The 21,153-nt window shown below is 29.2% G+C and overlaps 1 protein-coding gene and 1 long non-coding RNA gene across 4 annotated transcripts in view; one reads left to right on the top strand and one right to left on the bottom strand.

Annotated features, from left to right (window-relative positions):
• LOC127283004 (uncharacterized) overlaps nucleotides 1-21,153 on the bottom strand; it is a gene marked incomplete at its 3' end in the record, with an annotated part of 179,325 nt that overhangs the window by 98,830 nt on the left and 59,342 nt on the right. For 2 of the 3 annotated variants that reach the window (XM_051307635.1, XM_051307636.1), the window contains 1 exon segment: nucleotides 14,217-14,400. In XM_051307635.1, coding sequence (XP_051163592.1) covers nucleotides 14,217-14,393 — 177 coding nt within the window. 3 annotated transcript variants of the gene reach the window in all.
• The window catches only part of LOC127283005 (uncharacterized), a 140,851-nt gene that overhangs the window by 95,206 nt on the left and 24,492 nt on the right, over nucleotides 1-21,153 (top strand). The gene's annotated exons all lie outside the window — the stretch shown is intronic.

The following is a 21,153-nucleotide window of genomic DNA, read 5'->3' as shown; positions in this document are numbered from 1 at the left end:
CAATAAAAAGTAGATATATGAGTATGAGAATAAGAAAAAACGTGGAAAATAATAAGTTAAAGTTGTACAGAGTAATAACCAATAGAGATATTAAAAAATATATTTATTACACCCAGAGAAATATTTTATTTTTTATTTAAATCGAATAAAATTTTTTTTGAAACTTATAAATATATCGTTGAAACTAATAAATATTTATTTGGTTCTGCGACAAATACAGAAGGATTTTTATGTTACGGACCCCCCCTAAAAATTGTTGTTTAATCTCATTTTTTTCGTTCTTTTAAACAAAAAAAAAAAAAATTTAAAGGTCCAGAACATAAAAATCACCCTGTATATCTTTTCTCAGGGTATAAGATTAAAATTGTATTGGTTAAAAAAAAAATTATATTTAAGTAACTTAAATATTAAATTAAATTGATTTTAAAATTATCTTTATACCTGTGTCCCGAGTTTTATGTTTACATTTGATCTTTGAAACTAATAAATATTTATTTGGCTCTGCGATAAATAATATATCTTTTCAAGGGGTATAATATTAAAATTTCATTGGTTTAAAAGAATTATTATTATTAGGTGAAACTTAAATATTAAATTGAATTGATTTTAAAATTATCTTTATACCTGCGTTCCGAGTTGTATGTTTACATTAGAGAACAAAGGCTATACCTGAAGTCGTCGGTCATAAACAATATTGTTGGAAAATCCCAAAGACAATTAAATCAGTTGCAATTAGTGTATCGATCTGTTCAGACATGTTCAACGCGAGCGTAAATTTTATAATTTTTAAAGTAAAATTTATTTCTATTAAAAATATATTGTCATTTTTTATTTGAATATATTCCACTTTTCAATAGAGAATAACTTCGGGAGTGCTCGATTCTTAAATCGCGAACGAAAAAATTGTTTTTTTTTTTTTATCATTTTATTGAAAATTTTTTCTTTCGGGAGTGTTCGACAATACTTAAAATCGCGATCGCCTAAATCTTTAGAAAAAGTATTTCATTTTTTTTTTTTTTTTTAATATAAAAGTAGTTTCGGGAGTGTACGAAATTTTTTAAATCGCGAGTGCTTTCTACACTTCTTCATCTCATCCGAAATGTTACATCGTCTACAGACTAAGGTTAGAGATATATTTTTTAATGAATAATAATTATATTCAATTGTCTTTCAGTAATATTAAGATTAATTATTTCTTTTTTATTTTAATATAAATAATAAAATAACTTTTACTTTATGAAAATCTAAATTGATATGCCTTTAAGTTTCCGAAAGAACAAAGTGTAAATGCTCACATGTTCTTAAAACCGTTATCTTGAAAAAGCCTTTCTTAGAAGAGGCGAAAGCTCGATTTTTTATTTCTAATCCTTGAGAAATTTCTCAAGAGAACATTATTTTTCTTAATAAAGATCAGTGTATAAAAACAAAATCAACATCTATGACGATAATTGGACTCTGATCAACAATAATAACACCTTTTAAAATAAAATAATATATAAATATTTATTCGCAACGAACGAATGTAAAATCGTGTCAAGTATCGCAGCGCCACCTGTTCATTACCTTTTTCGGTCGGTAATAAAAATTTGAGTTTTAAAAAAAATAATTATGCTATTGAAATTGGACATTAAAAAAAAATTATTAAACACTAATAGAGATTACAAAAATTCTAAATAAACACAAAAAAAACTTTTTTTTTTAAATTTCTCTGGCTACCGAAAATATTTCTCCCAGACGGTAGTATGAAATTTCACAATATAAACATAGATTTTCCTTATAGCCCACCATATGATGCATATATATATGAAAAGCTCATTGTGGATGATACACGAATGTGTAACTATAAGTGTCGTTTACACATGTGTGTGTGATAGAGTGTACACACGTATATAAACCGAACGTATATATGGTATGAGTGAATCTAGTATATGCTAGGTAATGTACCGGCATGAATATTCAAAGCTGTACAGCGGATTCAGTAATGTACTCAGTAATGTACAGCAATGTATTTTAACAGCTGTTCTAAAATGTGTCCTGTGTGACTCGAGAATTGCAAATATCATCCAAGATCATTCGTGAAATAATTATGAATTTAATTAAGAGTAAATCACTTATAATACGATTTATATTTTTTCGGACAATTGGATTAAAAAAAAGCAGCAAAAGTAAAAATATTTCATTCAAGATTCATTAATTTTCTTTCTTTTCTTTTTTCTTTTTTTTGATAACTATCATATTTGAAATTTAAATTTCTTCTCCACTTGTGTATATTTTATCGCGAGGTGAAGAAATTCGTAAAGTTAATAATCCAGCAACAAAGAATTACATTCATCAGACATTCAGAGATAAATTTTTTATCACAGTGAATAATACAGTTACATGTCACTCGAAAAAAAAAAATTCAACAAGTTTTTTCCTTTTTTTTTATTTTAAATCCTACGGAGAATATATTTTGTCGAAAAATTTTTTGGTAACAATCTAGAGAGATTGCATATACTATGGAATCATTCATATCAATGAAAGTGATATTGATCCAATATGTAGCGGTTGGAATTAGCCTTTTATGGATTTAGTACATTGTGCATGATCATAATTTAGTAGGTCATTTATTGTCAGACAGCATTACAAGAATTGAACTTCAAATTTCCTTTAATTTAAAACTTGAATTTTTTTTTGGGGTACATTTCAAAAGTTCTTTAAACTAATTTTTTGTTAATGTATCTTGATTATTTTTTTTTACAATTGTAAATATTTCATGAACTTTTAATATTGAAATTAGACTTAATGTTTAATTTTGATGTTGTATTATTTTTTCCCTTAAAGGAAATTTTGAACTAGATTTCTGAATTACCGACCGATACAAAAAATAAAGAATAGATGGCACTACGATACTTGTCACGATTTTACAATCGCTCTTTGCAATTACAAAAAGATGTCCCGCTCGAAATTTTTGATTCTTTTTATCTATTTTAATTAAATTTAATATTTTCACGAATTTGATTGTCAAACGAGAATTCTGAATTACCGACTGATAGAAGATATCGAACAGATGGCGTTGCGATACTTGTCACAATTTTTCATTCCCTCATTGTAAATACAAAAAGGAAGTCCCGCTTAAAATTCCCCGATCGTTTTATATTCTCCGCAACAATTTTCCTAAAATTATTTTTTAGGTTTCAATTTTTTCCCAAAAAGAAACATATCTTTTTTGTAGTCATCAAGAAAGGAAAATAACCCAAACAACCCATTAAATGTATTTTCTCTTGTGTATATATATATATATTAGTTTTATGATTGGACTTGCGTCTGAAGTTTATTTGCATGTATTTGATAAGAAGTTCTTGCGTTGAGAGAGAAATCGTAATGCATATATATTTTTAGAGAGAGAGAAAGAGAGAGAGAGAGTAGAAACAAGCTGGGTGGATTTCGATCTCATAAACCATTCTCATCTTTCTAGCTCGGGTGTTATGTTCGTGCGAAATGGCAAACTTTACAGTCGTGACACCGATGTTAGTTTTCGCGAATGCAGGCAACCTGAAACTCGATCGCCCAACATACGGATGTCGTTTCTTCCGTGCAAATACACTCGCAAGAGTTAGCATCTTCAGAGAGTGAGAGAAGAACAACCAAACCACCCCCCCTTTTGGCTTATAGTTGAAAGTTGGAAACAGGTCGATGGCAACGTGAAATCCAACAAGGCAGTTTCAAAAAGGAGAGGGGGTAGTGAGTGACGATGGAATCTCAAATAGAGGGGCAAATGAGAAAGCCGTAAACTTAATAGACAAGCTCAGGTGGCGCTTAAGCATGGCAACACTTCATTGTTGTTTAAGCACTTTATCTATATAGTGTTCAGTACCGATCGAATGTCTCAACCTAAATTTCACAAGTTTAGGACACTTTGACAGAAATAAGGTTCGAAGTTAGATATACTACCGTTTCATCTGCTTTCGATATTGATTAAATTATGATACTTTTACTTTGTGTCTACCGCACGTCACTCCTATTTCATCTCATTAATAATATTTAATAATTTAATTTGGGTGGTCAAAAAAAAAAAAAACTAGTTTATAAAATTTAATTTTATTAATTTTTAATTCACATAATAATTTGTTACCAGAAATATATTTTTGTGATAGCGTATTAAAATTAAACGTCTCCGGTCCGGTATATGTTTGCATAAAACCTCCTTATTTAGGCCGTAGTGTAAACTTTGCATAACCTCTCTTGAATTCGAGTAAACAACATATATATCAATCAGGGTCAGCCTCCTGAAGCTTAACCGGGACATGCATAACAATTATTTATCTTAAAAGCCAAAATGTAAGTACATATTGATCGCAATTCACAAACAAAATTTCTTTTCTCGATAATCGACAGCAGAAATGAATTCCAATATTTATAAGCTAAAATTTGAATAAATCATTTTCTGTTTTAGAAATATATTTTATTTACAGTAGGAGTAAAAAAACGATAATATTGGGAATTTAATTTGTTAATTTTAGGTGATCCGTTTGACTAGCTCAAAGTGAAACGTTGAAAGCGTCCAGCAACTAGATAGTAGCAGCTATTAGTAAATTTGTATTAGTAAATTAGGATTACTAAATTAGTATTAGTAACTAGTAAAGTACTACTTAGTGAACTAACTAGTTACTGAAATTACAATGTGTACTATGATGAAGTTCCGAAATTCTGTAACAGAAAAATTCGCAGTCGTGAAGAATCGAACCCAGGACCTTGCTCTTACAAATTCAGTAGGGAAGCCACTCAGCCATCTCACTTGTTTTACAAATTTTTGTAACTTTTAACCAAAGTTACCAAATTTTTCCTTTTAGGAATTATTTTAGTTTCTTTGTACGAGTAATATTCAACAATAGCAGCAGCTATTAGTAAATTCGTATTAGTAAATTAGGATTACTAAATTAGTATTAGTAACTAGGAAACTACTACTTAGTAGACTAACTAGTTACTGAAATTACAATTTGTTACAATGTATACTATGTTGAAGTTCCAAAATTCTGTAACAGAAAAATTCGCAGTCGTCAAGAATCGAACCCTGGACCTTGCTCTTACAAATTCAGTAGGGAAGCCACTTAGCCATCTCACTTGTTTAAGATTTTTGTTAACTTTTAACCAAAGTTACCAAATTTTTGCTTTTGGGAATTATTTTAGTCACTTTATACGAGTAATATTCAACAATAGCGGCAGCTATTAGTAAATTCGTATTAGTAAATTAGGATTACTAAATTAGTATTAGTAACTAGTAAACTACTACTTAGTAAACTAACTAGTTACTGAAATTACATTTTGTTACAATGTATACTATGTTGATGTTCCGAAATTCTGTAAAAGAAAAATTCGCAGTCGTGAAGAATCGAACCCTGGACCTTGCTCTTACAAATTCAGTACGGAAGCCACTTAGCCATCTCACTTGTTTAAGAGTTTTGGTAACTTTTAACCAAAGTTACCAAATTTTTCCTTTTGGGAATGATTTTAGTCTCTTTATACGAGTAATATTCAACAAAAAAATTGAAAAATCAAAGAAGAAGTTGGATTACTATTTGTTTAAAATTCAAAAATTTCGTTAAAATTTGTGTCATGTTCTCGCGACATTTATCCATCTCCCACTTTGCACAATTTCCTCTCTTAAATGTCGGATTTTCGTTGTCAGGTTCATATATATATATATCTATATCGAGGTCGACGATCATTTCGATCGTCAAGCTCTCCGACGTTAATTGAGTTCGTGGCATGCTGTAAACGAAATTAACGATTCTCGTTGCCCATCCTGTTGCTGGTCCTCACTCTCCGAAGGGAGAAAGAGAAAGAGAGAGAGAGAGAGTAGAGGATAGCAGGTGCGCATCTCGGCACCTAATACACATTACTGGTTAGCCCTTAAAATCGACCATATATAGAAAAATGCGTCACACGTGTATGGGTCCAAGTGGTTGTGCAGCTGCAATGTTAAACGTACGAGCTAAGTCGTAATACGTGCCACTAAAGACACGCACAAAGCGATGAATTCAGTTTACGACGTCTATTTTGCCAGGCATGGGGGATTCTGCCAAGCTACTTTATTATTGTCGCTTCACGTCATTCCATGTGAAGTTGGTAGTGTTGTGGAATTAAGATGTGTTCGTGTATTTTAGATAGAGAATATAGGTGTGTTGGAAAAGCGTTGTATCGTTACGAGCATTAATAAATCACCCTCAAGTGTTTGTCCTGGTAGCGTTAAGCCTTCTACTAGAGAAATGTCTAGAAACACTTATAGGCAATCATTCGTTGCAAAATGTGAAATGCAACCTACGTTAACTGCAGTCGCGACCTTATTTTCTTCTTTCACTACCTTTGCACTCAAAACAAAAAGGAATTTTCCTTTGACTACTTCTATAAAGTATTAACTTTTGTGGTGAAATTCTATTGCTTTTTGCGATAAAATGGAGAAATAACAATGATAGCTTATAAATAATTTCACGCTATTTTATATATGTGAAAATATATATATACTCTCTAAATCTGAATTAGTAAAAATTTTTACTAATTTAAATTAGTGACTCACTTTTTGCTTTAGAATTAGTTAAATTTTACTAATTGTTAGTAAAAGTTACTAATTCAAAAGTACAGTATATATACTTTGTATGGAACACAAAAAAAGTATGCAATAATGCAAAAACTCGTAGAGGAAGGTAGAAATAATAATTTTTTTTTTTAGTTTTCAATTAAATAAACTTACTTGTCTGACTGAAATTGATTCTTTCTATTGATAAAATTTTAAAAAGAATCGTTTGAATAAAATTTACATTTTTACTACTAATGAAAAAGCTAAGACAATTTAAAAGGTTCTTACTTTTACTATTGATCAGTTAAATTACATGTAATTGAACCGTTCTGTCTGACTCAAAACGTCTTTTACTACTAAAACTATATATATATATATATATATATATATAGTAATAAATTTTTTCGTATTACTATATATATATATATATATATATAGTAATACGAAAAAATTATTTCTGATTGCAATCAGTATTTTTATTATTTAGAAAAATAATTTTTCTCTGCTTTTAGAAATATTAATATTTTATATAAATAATAATATTTAATGCGAATAATAATATTTCCCACAAATAATAATATAAAAAACAAAAAAAAAATTTAAAAATAAATAATTAAAAAATTACGGTAAACCATAAATTTGTTGGTAGGAAATCGTATAATTATTTCACACTTTATTCATGATGTGGATTGTATGAACCTCATTTCCCTTGAGAGGAGTGAAAGAGAGAGAGAGAATGTGTGCAACAACGTGTAGCATTACTGTTTTCAGCAAATTAACCCATGTAAGGATAGTTATTCTAATAATACAGTGAAGGAAAATTCGAATGAAAATTTCTAACATAAACGTTCATGGATTAGTGGTTAGACATTAGTTTGTGTTGAAATCAAAGCAAAAGAGAGAGAGAGAGATAGAGAGAGATAGAGATAAAGAGAGAGAGATAGTAATCTCGAAAGAGCGATAAGAGTGGGGAGAACTCGAGTTATTAAGGAGATTATGGACGGGTCGTTCTGCAAACTTCAAAGGACCAATTCCCATTTTCAATTTACTCGTAGAGGTCAAAGCCACTCCATTCTGTCTGTTACATCTCTATATATATACATTGAATACCAGTATATTCTCTAACGCTGAAGAATGCATTTTTTCGTATTTTCTCTGCTTCTATTTTTTCCCTCTCTGGGACATTTCTATTGTCGATTCTCTTTTTTTTTTAATTTCATATTAGAAATTTCGTATTAGAAATTGAAATTCTTTTCCCAATCTCTAATTTTTCAAAAAAACAAAAATTTTTTTTTTTTGAAATTTATAAAATCCGGTGGTCTTTGATTTAAAAAATCGGTACAATTTTATACGCAGTCTAAGATTGAAACTTTGGCATTTCTCTCTATACAGTTTTCGAGAGACACATCTTCCTCTTGCGTAAAGTGACAAGCAATGCTGACAGTCCCGTTGAGTCATCGATCTTCATCCTTGTTCCAGAGTGGTACTAATTCAGTACCCTTGTCCCTCAGTTTCCCAGTGTGTGCGGTTGTATTCTGTGAGGTTTCGTGTATACGGGACACGAAAGCTTTTTGGTCCAGAGCCCGGATAAATAGAAACCCATAAGTCACTCATTCTCTCTCTCTCTCTCTCTCCAGAATCTCTCTACGTCGCCCCGATTCGACTCGGTGTTTCCTTTTGTCTTTGTCTTACGACGAATAAATGTCGTCGTGAACGCGAGAGGAATGACTTTGCTATTTGTATTAGTCGTCTTCGGTAACGTTTAATGACATAAAAATTATTTGATTTATTACAATTTTTATACAAAAACATTTTTGGATACAATCTGCTTTATTTTATTTCTTTTTTTTTATCCATTTTTTTTTCAATGATTCATAAAATCAAAGAATAGTGAAAAGAAAATTCGTTTCATAAATTGAAGTAAAAATTTACTACGGAAAGAACGGTAAAAGTATCTAATTAAGAATAAGCTTGCTTTTATATTCGAAAATAAAAAAAAGAAAAATCTCGAAGTTAAACATATCAAGCGATGAATTTCTATCGACAGTAAATTAAAATCGACCGCGGAAATTTTCTATTCCGTTCCACATTTTTCGCTTCCGAGACTTTTTTAATTTTTCAAGGATCTCGCTTCCCGCCTCCATTCATATTCACTCGCGCCATATCTCATTGAATATCAACTGTTTTGTCAGTTTCCGACATAAGACCACAATGAATGGAAATTCTTCTTTATTAAAATTATTGATAAAAAACGGATTTCTGATCCAAGTGCGAGAAGGCATTTTTATATTTAACAAAAAAAAAGAAAAGAAAAGATTACTAAAAATCTAATTTAGAAATACAATATTTCGATACCGAAATATTTGGAATATTACAATTTTAATTGACTAAAATGAAATTAATGGTTTGACAAAATACTTGTTTCTAAAAATGTTATTTTCTCTATATTTTATTTATTTGTTTTCCAATATCCGTATTCTTGGAAACAATAATAAAATAACTAAAATAGAGAGGAATAAAAAAAAAAATTAAATTAAAATTTCCTGTGTACAGTGACTTAAAATAATTAAATTCGATCGATGAATAATTGATGTAGTTAAATTTAATCACATACATGTAAAATATTTAATTTAGTTAAAAATCTTTATAAATATTGATTTTCAATGGAAATAATATTATTAAAATAATATTTTCGAATAAGTGAACAATATTTGTTATGGATCAATAAAAATATATTTTTAACATCTTTCTTGTTTGAAATTCAATTTACAAAGGTAAGAAAGGAGAAGTTTCCTCGCGTCCTTAATTACTAATCATTAAAGACAAACTCGTATTTCAACTAGAAACGTTCATTCCCCTATTGCCTCTAGCGTTATTTGTCTTTGATTAGCACCGCGCGTACTGCGTCTCCTGGTGATATAAATGCCACGCCTTGTATGAGAAAACGTCATTTAAAATACCTTTAAATACCATCTTTCACCGCTAATTACCTTTCAATATTAATCAATTGCTATAATTTCCAATTATAAATCATTTTCAAAGAAGACAAAATTTATTAACCGAAATGATAACAATTGTGTTTTACAAAATGAAAAAAAAAATTCAAACAACAAAATTTCAAACTAGATTTTTAAATTACCGACTGATAAAATATAAGGAACAGATGGCGTTGTTATTGTCACAATTTGATTTTCGTTCATCGTATAAATGTAAAAAAATTTTTGCATTAATTTATTAAATTTAAAATTAATAATTCATAAATGAAGGAATATTTTATATAGAAAATTTGGAAAAAAATGTCGTTAATCTGAATTTTAGTTAATCGAAGGAGTAATTGATTTTGCACCTCCTTATATATATATATATATATAGGTATCGAAGACCCTGAGTAATTAAGCGCAAGATATCTAGAGACCACACCAGTAGCACTATTCTAATGTTGAATTTAGCATGACCCAACGTAACATCTCCACTTCGCTCGGCGAATATCCATGCAAATTCCCAACGGGTAGGTAAGGACACTTCTGATGGAACTGCATGCTACTTCCGGGTAATGGTAACGAGGAAACGAGCCCGTAAACCCGTGTGTACGAAGATGAACCTCACAAGTTGAGAAGACCGTGACCGACCGGAAATGAGACCCCCCCCACACAAAAAAAAAAATGAAAATAAAAAGCACATCACACATTTCTACTCTTTGGAATACATATATATATATATATTTTTGATATAGTGTTTTTTAAAATTTACGTCAAGGAAATATTAAAAGCCAAACGTGTAAAGAATATTTTACTGGTATTTAATTACAAAAATTATATTTGTCTAATTTTGTAAAACATTTTTTTGAATTTGACTTTCATTTTCTCAAAAGAGAAAAAATTATTTAAAACAGTCATTTATTTTTGAAATTAAAATGTTGAGAAAAATTATCTCAAAATGTTTAAAAATAATTTTACTAATTTCAGAAAGAACGTGATGAACAGTAAAAACAAAAGTTAGACAAACTTTACATTTTAGTATTTTTAATTAAAAAGTTTTCCAGTAAAATTGTGAGCAATTTTTATATTGTAACACTTTGAATCATTAAAAGTAACATTTGAATGAAGATTAAAAATTTCTCAGTAAGAAACGATTGTCAAATTTTTTAGATTATTTCATCTAAATCGTTTTCTGATGGCAATTTTTAACTATTCAAAAAGTTGTTTAAATATTTCAAAAAAATTTTTGTTCAAAGAACCAAAGACAAAATTCATTTTATTTAAAATTATTATCATAATGATCATCATTATAATAATAGAATGAGCTTAATTATGTTTCTTGCTGACAATCTAGTTCATCCTTCAGATAGTAGAGAGAATGACAGAAGGACATATAATCACTAAAGGGATAAGGGATATCCTGACCCGTATATACAGATACACATACACACACACTACGACTGTTAAATTAATAACCGTGCTATCTCTGGACACTCGCTATTCTCGAAATATCATTCGTGGATAGCTTCATAGTATCGGTTCTAACTCCGCATGGATCTCTCTTCGTGTGACCGGAGATGCGCGCATGTCGTGTCGCAAGGAATTCATACCCAAGTATATATATATATTATAGAGAGTGGCGGGAATTCAGAATTCGTAGAGGCGAGGAGTCACAATACCGATCCACACACATATCCCTATTGGTTGCCGTCAGGCCGGTCAACACAACCGATAGCAGTCAATGAGCCAAATGCATTGGAATCCATTCCAACCGATTCATTTTGTACTCTCACTCTCCCCCATTTCGTCACTCCCCCCCTCCCTCTCTCTTTCTGCTAAAGCTCAAACTTCCCACCAATTCAATGCCCATCCTCTTTCTCGTGGTCGTCGTTAATGTTGAAGGGTCGATGTCCAAAAGCATAACTCGTGACAATGAAGCTTCTACATGTATATATAGTGATGCACAGAAATTCTGCTTTCATAAAAGGAATGTGTTCTATTCATTTTGCATGTCACATTCTTGCGCCTAAAATGATTTTTTTTTGTCCCTCGACTCTTTGAAAATTTAAATCGAATTTATTTATATTATTGTGTGATAATTTGACAGCCCATGCAGAAAATTTGACCAGGCCCTGGTTGGGCCCAGATCAGGCACGACCGGGGCCAGATCTGGCAACCTAATCTGGGCCCGATCGAAATGAAAACGGGGAACCCGACCAGGGCCATGCCAATTTGCCTGATCTGCACTCTAAATCTGAATCAGTGAAAATTTCACTGAATTCAAATTAATGGCTCAGTTTTATTTAATTCACCAGTGGAATTTCACTGAGAATCAGTGATTTTTTACTGATTCCCAGTGAAATTCCACTGGTGAATTAAAGAAAACTGAGCCATTGATTTGAATTCAGTGAAATTTTCACTGATTCAGATTTAGAGTGTGCAATCCTGGTTGGGAGCAGACCAGGTCCATGGTAATTTGCCATATCTTATAGTAATTGTAATTTTCAATAAATTATAATTATTTATCTCTAATTGATAAATAAAAGAATAAAATTTATCAATATTATTTCATTTTATGAATCTGCATCTAAAAAAAACACCTTATAAAATGAAAATAAAATAAAAGTTGAAAAAAATTATTTGAATAATTGTTTCGTTTACTCTCTAAAACTGAATTAGTAAAAATGTTTACTAATTTAAATTAGTGACACACTTTTTGCTTATGAATTAGTAAAATTTTACTAATTATTAGTAACTTTTACTAACAATTAGTAAAATTTAAAACTCACTTTTTGCTTTAGAATTAGTTAAATTTTACTAACAATTAGTAAAATTTAAAACTAACTTTTTGCTTTAGAATTAGTTAAATTTTACTAATTATTAGTAATTCATAAGCAAAAAGTGAGTCACTAATTCAAATTAGTAAAAATTTTTACTAATTCAGATTTAGAGAGTAAAAAATGTCATAAAATGCTATAAATGTATTTTCACTAGTTTTTAAAAAATTTTAAATATGTCAACCAGGCCTGACCCTGGTTGGGCCCATAGAAATTTTCTAACCCTGGTCCAGAACAGGAAATCGGATCGGGGCCAGGTCGGTAATCGGGATGAAAAGTGGCAATTTCTGCACGGGAGGTATTCTCGAAATTTTTGTTTTTTTAAAATAGTTTTTGATTTTTTTGTTAATTGTAGTAGAAAAAGGTAGCTGATAATGAATCCGAGTCAAATTTTCGGAAACTAAAATGCCGAATCCAATATGGCGGAAAAATTTTAATGCTTTTCAAATTCGTTAAGTATTTTTAGAGAATAGCTAATTACGAATTTCATTTTATTAGATTCGTAATTAGCGACTCTAAAAACTTTCCAAGTGAAAAATTTTAAAATAATTTTCCGCCATATTGGATCCGCCATTTTGAATTTAAAAAATCTGACTTTAGATTCGTAATTGTTTGTCGAAAAAATTAAATTGTAGGAATCTTTTACGAAATTCTATCAAAATTATTTTAGAAATTTTGTATTAGTGATATTTTTGATTGACTATAATTTCTAATTAAAATAATGTAAATTGTATTTTATAATTTTTTTTTGTCTGTATAAAATGCTTCTTTAGCTTTTATCGTTACTTGCCACAGTAAATAATGTTTTCGTTACGATTTCAAAAAATTCCAGATTCATTTGCCCAACTACCTAGGAATTTTATTTTAATTAAACGTATCCTAAAAGTATATAATCACCTCTCTAATGAACTAAACTAAAAAATTTCTTTAATTAAAAACCAACATGAAAAATATCAACGAATATTCAAGAAAAATAGTTTTATATTCACTTGTCATTAATATATAACATTCTAATTACCGTAACTCAATTTGTCTTACAAAAAATTTTAATAAACGGATAGTTAAATTATATCTTTTTCATATTTCAAATATAAAGTTAACACGTGAAACTGTTCGCAAATATTATAATTGACCTTTTAACTATTTGTGGCACAACATTCGTTGAGTACGTAATAGTGCATAAGTTATATATATATATATATATATTATATATATATGCAACTCTATTAATGTGGACGTCTGTTTCCGCAGTGATTAGTTGTGCTTACGAATTATTTGCTTGTCACAAGTAAAATGTGTGGACCATATTCAACGGGCATGTACCCGTGTCCAATTTCAAAGTAAGTTTCATAATAGAGGTTCTCTGTACGGTTATACTGAACAGGATATTTCGATTTGAAAGCCCCCACGGAATATTCATTCAAAAACTTTCTATGAAAACATCACCCATTAACGAATTCAACATTTTATTATTCTCGACATGAACTTGCTTATTTTTTTTTTTTCCTCCGAAATCCATTCTTTCAAATTGTTTGCATTTTTATAATTAACATCAGTTTGCGCAAAAAAAAGAATAATAAAAAAAGTATCATATTCTTTTGTGTGATAGACATTTGAATAATCTTGAAATGAAACATAAAAAATTATTAACTTTTTATTTTTCATTATACTTTCAAAATTTTTCTCCTTTTACCAAAAGATAAATTTTTTTAAATTATAAAAATGTATCGGTTTTTAGATTTTTTTCTAAGAATTTCTGAAAAAGTTTTTCTATAATATATTTATGTTTTCGTGTAATGAAGACGATTCTATATAGTAATTGAAATATTCATTAAGGGAACTTACCGTGTTCGGAGACCAGTGGTGAGGCCATGTTCTTGTCTCATGACTTGCACCAACGGCGGGCTGGCTAGCCAAAAACACCACTCTCCTATCGGTACTTCCGCTTCCGGAACCAGTCGTTGCCAACAATGCTGTTCTAGGTCTCGATCCTCCTAAGGCGAGGGTTGGCGACGTATCCATATTTTATCTAAAGCATAACAAGTAAATATCTGTACTCTCGTTCTCCATCAAATTAACATTTCATCTCTACAGAGAATCCCTTTCTTCAAAATTACCAAATTGTAAATAATTTTATTCTTTAAAAAAAAAAAAAATATTTCTCTTTAAAAGGTAAATTTTGTCAATTAAATTATTAATTTGCAAGTAATTAGAAAAATTGATTTCACTACTTAAAAAAAAAAAAGAAAGTTTTATTGCGAAATTAAATCTAATATGAAAAAAGTTTTTGTTCCTTCGCATCGTAGCAATGATATTAAAATTTTCGTGTTATAAAAAACAGTTGTAAAAATCAATTTTAATATTCACTTTTTTAACTTAAGTTCAATAAAAAAAAACATGGACATTATTTAAAATATATAATAATAAATTTGTGACGAAACTTTTTTGCAAATAAATATCCATAATATATATATATAAAACATCTAAAAGTTGATGAAATTAGTTAGCGTTATAGAGAGAAGTTAAGATATAAACGAGGTAAAATTGTAAACCTTAAAAAAACTTGTTCGAAAATATCGTTTTACGCTTCAATCTTTATCGAAAAAAAAAAAAAGAGAAATGTTGAAACCTTAGAAAAGTTCTTCTCAAGAGTAAACACTGAACCATCTTTAGCATTTTAATTAAAGTCTTATTAATTTTTTTTTTTTTTTTTCCAGCGTCAAGTCTTTTTTGATAAAGCACTTTACATAATTTAAATTACATTTACATTCCTCTCTTGATTCCAGAGATTGAATTTTATAGTTGACACGAAAACCTACAAAATTTTGATATAATTTGTTTACGACAATATGAGAGAGTAAATAAATTTCACAAATTTCTCTGGTAAAATATATAAATTTATTTTTGAAAAATAAAACTTTGTTAATTAAAACTATATTTTCATAATAGATATAATAGAACACAGTGTATCGTAAAATTACACTGGACATTTAATGTTCTTCACTTTAGACTTTTAATGACAGTATAAAACAGTAATTTTATAATTAATAAAAAGCCTTTAAATTATATATATATATATATAAAATGAAATGTTAAATAATATTATCGTGTTGTATTATTATTCTTCGTAACTGCGAAACGTATACATATATAGGGAAATTAATATTTGCAGCGCTGACTGTCGAAAAGTCAATTTCAATTATTGCCATGTTTATAATGGTATTCACAAATTCGAATCCGCAGTGTTCCAAGAAATTCGTTATTTCACCTATTAATAGTTTAATAGACATCAGAAGCATAAAATTCCAGTGGAAATTTCATTACGCGAAACTACATTACCCATTTACGTGAGAGCCAATATGAATAACGCATTCCAATTTTCATCGATCGTCAATATTTTTAGAAATATATATATTATATATGTATATTTTTGGTATAAAAGTGTAAATTTGTATGTGTGACCCCCCACACAGAGAGAAGCACACGTTTTCAGTACTATACACAGTATTTAAATCAAAGCTCTCTCTACCACGTGCAATTTAAAGGGAATGTAAAATTCGGGCACAACGCTCTAAAATCAAGTGAAATGATATCAATTCCAATTTACGTGACAGTTTAGATTTTCGTTTTATCGTGATTTTCTTTTTACACGAGAATTCACTGTTTATTTTTGTTTTTTACCTGAATAATTTTGAACTTATTTTTTGCATAAAAAAAAAGAATTTTGGAATTTCATAATTTATTTAAATTCTATAAATATAATTTATTTGCTAATATGACAGAATTATAAAATATAAAAATGCCTTTTTGTACGAAGTACTATAATGAAAAAAAATAATGCCTTCAATTTAAAAAAAAACGAAAATAAATATTAAAAAAGGAACTTTATGGAACAAATACATAAAATACGAACTTTAATTTTTAATATGTTGATAAAGAAAAATTTGTCTCTAATTAAAATGACAGAAAATTAATTAAAGAATCGATAAATTAATTTAGAAAATAATTAGATAAAAATTTTATCAATAAAATATTTTCACATAAAGAAATATGAAAATTGTGCAAAATATTTATCAACTCTAATTGATAAGAAAGATAATGAGTTTTATAATTATCTATGAGGATAGTGGAAAGAGAGAAAAAGAGAGAAAGCAAACAGCAAAAAGTAAAAAAGCAAAAGAGGAGAAGAAAGAGTAAAAAAGAAAAAAGGACAAAGTAACGAGAAGATTAAAAAGTTTAAAAAAAAAATTCTAATTTACCGTAGAAAAAAAAAATTGTATTTTCTTTTTGTCAATTTTTTATATCGAGGATAAAAATCACGAAAAAGTAAAGTGAAAGAATTTTTTTTTTTTTTCGCTACAGGTGACACGATATTGATCTTATTTAGCATCTTCAAACTAGCACTTCTGTCTATGGCACGCGTTACTTTCAAATATCAAATGTCTATACTCTATACGAGAGGAGAATATGATTTTAACTTCAACACGAAAGAAAAGAATATGAAATGTACATTTTTTCATGAATAAATGTATTACGTCTTGAATTTTTATTTCAAAAAAAAAAAAAAATTTTGAGCCACAGAATTCTTTTTCAAATAAAAATATTGCATTGAATTTTTTTCAAATTCAACTGAATATTTTCATTCGAATAAAAAAAAGGGGGGGGGGAAATTTCTACTTACCCTTTTAATTAAACCTCCAAGTCATTAGTATTTCCCAGTGGTTTATTGGCTCAAGGAAAAAAAAAATAAATTTCTCACGTTAATCAGTTTTTCGCGACATTTCAGTTTTTTCTAAATACTCGTTTTGTCATTTTCTTTTTTTTTTTATATAAACTGTAATTACAATCGCTCTTTCACTCTATGGAAGAGTATTTTTTTTTTCACTCTACTTTACAATGTTTGCACGTGTTTCGCGCAAAATGTTCATTTTCATTAAATTCTAATTTGTTATTTACATTCGCGAGAAATTTGATATCCTCATTATACAATTTAATTTTGAAACGTACACTGCATTCAAAATTGGAATTTTCACAGAATTCAAATTGACAATTTTCATTAAATTCAAGCTGAAAATCCTCATTAAAGCTTGGCTCACAAGTTTTATTAAATTGAAACTTGACATTTTTAATAAAAACACGAAAGTTTATTATTGGCCTTGAGATTCAATATTCCTTTCTTAATATTATTCGCCACGGGATACAGTTCTTTTTTTTTTTAACTTTTCGTCTCTATTATAGCCAGTTTTCAACTTTGTTACAAAAGTTCCTTGCGTGAATTTCACCTTATAAAATCGAAACTCAAAAATACCCCAAGGGTTTTCTAATAATATTTCTTTTGTTCAAATTTCTTTTTAAATTAGAAATTAACTTTGAATTGCACATTTTTTTTTTCTACATCATCTCTTGTCTTTCACTCTTCCTTTTGCTTTTGCACTGAAATTTTTTAACCACACGTCAATCAATTTAATCATTATGAAAAAAACATTTCTAAAATAATTATTTATTGAATTAAAATTATAAAAAAAAAAAAAAAATTTTTAAATTTGTATTAATAATTTTTCTTTTTCTGTTTCAGGTAAGATTTTGGATTTATTTATTTATTTTTTTTTATTACTCGAAGACATCAACGTGTGGAGTAATCATGAAGAAAATGTAGCTCGTCCAAAGTGGCAAGCGTCGCGTACGAATTCGCGCACGACACTGAAACCAGCAGGAAGTCCACTTCTCGAGCTAGACGGATTCACGGGCTCACGTGGGTGAATCTCCTCGCGCATGAACCATCAAACTACCCCCTCCCCTCTTTTCCCTTCTCAACATTTCTCCCTCTCTATATTTTCCTATTTTACCCTCAAAAATGACTCCAACCATTCCGTTTCGAGAGAGCGTCATATACGACTCTCTCTTCAGTCTCTCTCCGTCGCTCCAATAGCGAGGAATGTTAAATCGTTTGATATCGGATGACGTTACACACCTTAAGGGATGAGAGGCAAAAAAAAAAAAAAAAAAAATCCAAGGGGTATTTTCCTTCAATCCTGACAGTTATAAAAGGTAAACGGTGCCCTTAATTAGTGGTACCTTTTGCTTTCGCACAGGATTCCCCAAGAGAGAAAAAGAGAAAGAGAGAGAGAGAAAAAAAAGAGAAACAGAGAGTAAAAATAATTGAGAAAAAAGTCTAGAGAAAATTACAAGCTTGCTGCGGGATTTTTTTCAGCTCCAGTTGACTTTACCCCACTTCTTCTTCTTCTTTTTTTTTTTTTTATTTTAACCTCCAGTTTTTTTTCAAATAGCTTTTCCTTTGCCTTTGACTTTCTCTGGATTTTTCAATTTTTCGAAAGCTTTTATCAAAAACGATTTTATTCAGATTTTAAAAGCTCTTTTAATCTCGAATGATTATTATCTCATATATGATTGCCGGGGGAAAATTTCTGGGAATTATCTCGACGTAAAAAAAAGCATGTAGACAATTTTTTTTTTTTAAACTGAAAAGGTTGATGTATTTTTATGTGGATGAAGTTTACCAAATTAAAAAGTGAAAGGAACAAATTCTTCTTGGGGGAAAAAAATTATAGGCAAGTGGTATTAAAAGAAGTACTTTCTCACTTGTTAAAAATCTCTTTTTTCATATTTTTAAATACGATAAGAGGCTGTTAAAATATTTAAAATCAGATTATACAGATTAAAATTCAATCTCGTTAAAGATTTAAAATTCTGAATGAAGAATCGAGGCAACAAGTTGTACAATTTTCGCTTGAAATTCCGTTAGGAGTACTTGAAAAAAATCTCTTTTTTCGAAATTATTTCTATTTTCTGCTTTGCAGAAATTTATTACTAATTGAATAAATAATTATTTATAATAAAAATAATAGGAAACACAATTTTTGGAAAAATTATGGTCTGAGTTAAATCGAATTTTACTACTAATTGTACTAACTTTCACAAAAGAAAACCTGTCTGAATTAATTTTACTTTTACTACTAATAGCTAAATTACCCAATTTTTCAAGCTTTACGTCTGATGAAAATGATCTTTTACTACTGAAATATATATAAGAGCTAGCAAAAAAGTTTGTCTGACTAAAAATAATTTTTACTACTTATATTTTAATTAGAGAAAATTTTAATATGTCGTGTCTGATTATAACTGACTGTGACTACTAAAACTTAACTGTAAGAAATTTTAAAAACAATATGTCTGACTAAAACTTACTTTTACTACTTTTAGCTAAATTTCTCAGATTTTCCTCAAATGTTTGACAGTTACTCACTTTTAGTACTCAGGAAAAATTCAAAAAAAAAAAATCTGCAAAAGTTCGTCTGACTAAAAAAACTATTACTATAAATTAAATTACATGACTTTTTTAAACCCCTGTATCTGATTAAATTTACTAAACTAAGCTATATTTTACAGATTTCCTAAACTTTCTGTCTGACTAAAATTTTCTTTTACTACTTTAAAAAAAGTTACAAGGATTTTCAACCCCTCTGCCTGACCAAAATTTGTTTCTACTACTAATAGTTAAATGACACAATTTTTAAAAAAGTCTCTGTCTGACTAAACCTCATTTTTACTACTGATATTTAAATTTCTTAATTTTTCCCAACTTTCCGTCTGATTGTAATTCACTTTTACTACTCAGGACTAAACAAAAAAATTCGTCAAAATTTCGTCTAACCAAAACTAACTAATACTACTGATACCTAAGGCATAAATTTTCAAACACCTCTCTTTGAATTACTTTTACTACTGATAATTAAATTTCCCATTTTTTTTTTAAATTGTCTGACTCTTACTCACTTTTACTACTGCTATTTGAATTAGACAAATAATTTACTCTCGTTTCATGCTTGAATAACTCACTTTTACATCTCATAGAAAAATTATAAAATTTTTATTCAAAATCCTAATGTTTGACTAAAACCAACTTTTACCACTTATAAAACATTTAATTAGCCTTCATTTAGAAAAAACAATTGCAAATATGTAATTAAATTTTTTTCCCCTCTTTTAAATAACTAATATACCATACAATATAAATGAAAAAAAAAAAATTTCAATTTCTCTCCAATTTTATGAAAATATTTGAGAGAATATTTAACAATTGAGAAATAGATTCTCTGGTTGAATTTTTACTGAAGCGTTAACTTTTCGTTTTACGTAGTAAATGAAAGGAAAAGAGAGGAGTGAGTGATGAGGAAAAGATATATATATATATATATATATATATAAAGAAAAAAAGAATGAAAATAAAAAAAAAAAAAGAAAAGTAGCTGGACGTCTTACATGAGGAGAATAGCTTCGTAGGAAAGGGGGGGGGCAAGGGGAGTGAGAAAGGAGGTTAGAGGGTGTTTGTAAGTGAAACAGGGGTTTGAGTATCCGGAGGTCGAATCGTAGGAGAATGGACCACCTCCTGTTATCAGCTTGGAGCCAGCCGCCTTCGCAAGCCGACAAATTACTACATCCCCACCCCTAAGCCTTGCTTCAAATCAACCCTCTACACTATCCCCCCCTCCCCTCCCTTCACTTCTCTCTAACCTCTCTCGTCCTACCTCCACCTTTGATATGGGACCGCGCCAATGGCTCGTTGCCATTCTCTCAGCAAATTCCCAAGCCCAAGGTCGTCCTGTGGCCATTAACACGTCGCTCGAGTCTTGTTATCAACAAACAACCAAATTGTCTAATTGCCCCCTACAATAATCTATTCGACTATCCATTTCAATGTTTCAAGCTTCATATAGTGGCGTCCTTTGCTTCGTATATATATACGATATATAAGACTTTATAT

This window comes from Leptopilina boulardi, unplaced genomic scaffold, assembly GCF_019393585.1.
Source record: "Leptopilina boulardi isolate dan_hultmark-lab unplaced genomic scaffold, ZJU_Lbou_2.1 LbouV2_304, whole genome shotgun sequence".
In the NCBI taxonomy this organism is placed as follows: domain Eukaryota; kingdom Metazoa; phylum Arthropoda; class Insecta; order Hymenoptera; family Figitidae; genus Leptopilina; species Leptopilina boulardi.
This window is presented reverse-complemented; position numbering and strand designations above follow the sequence as displayed.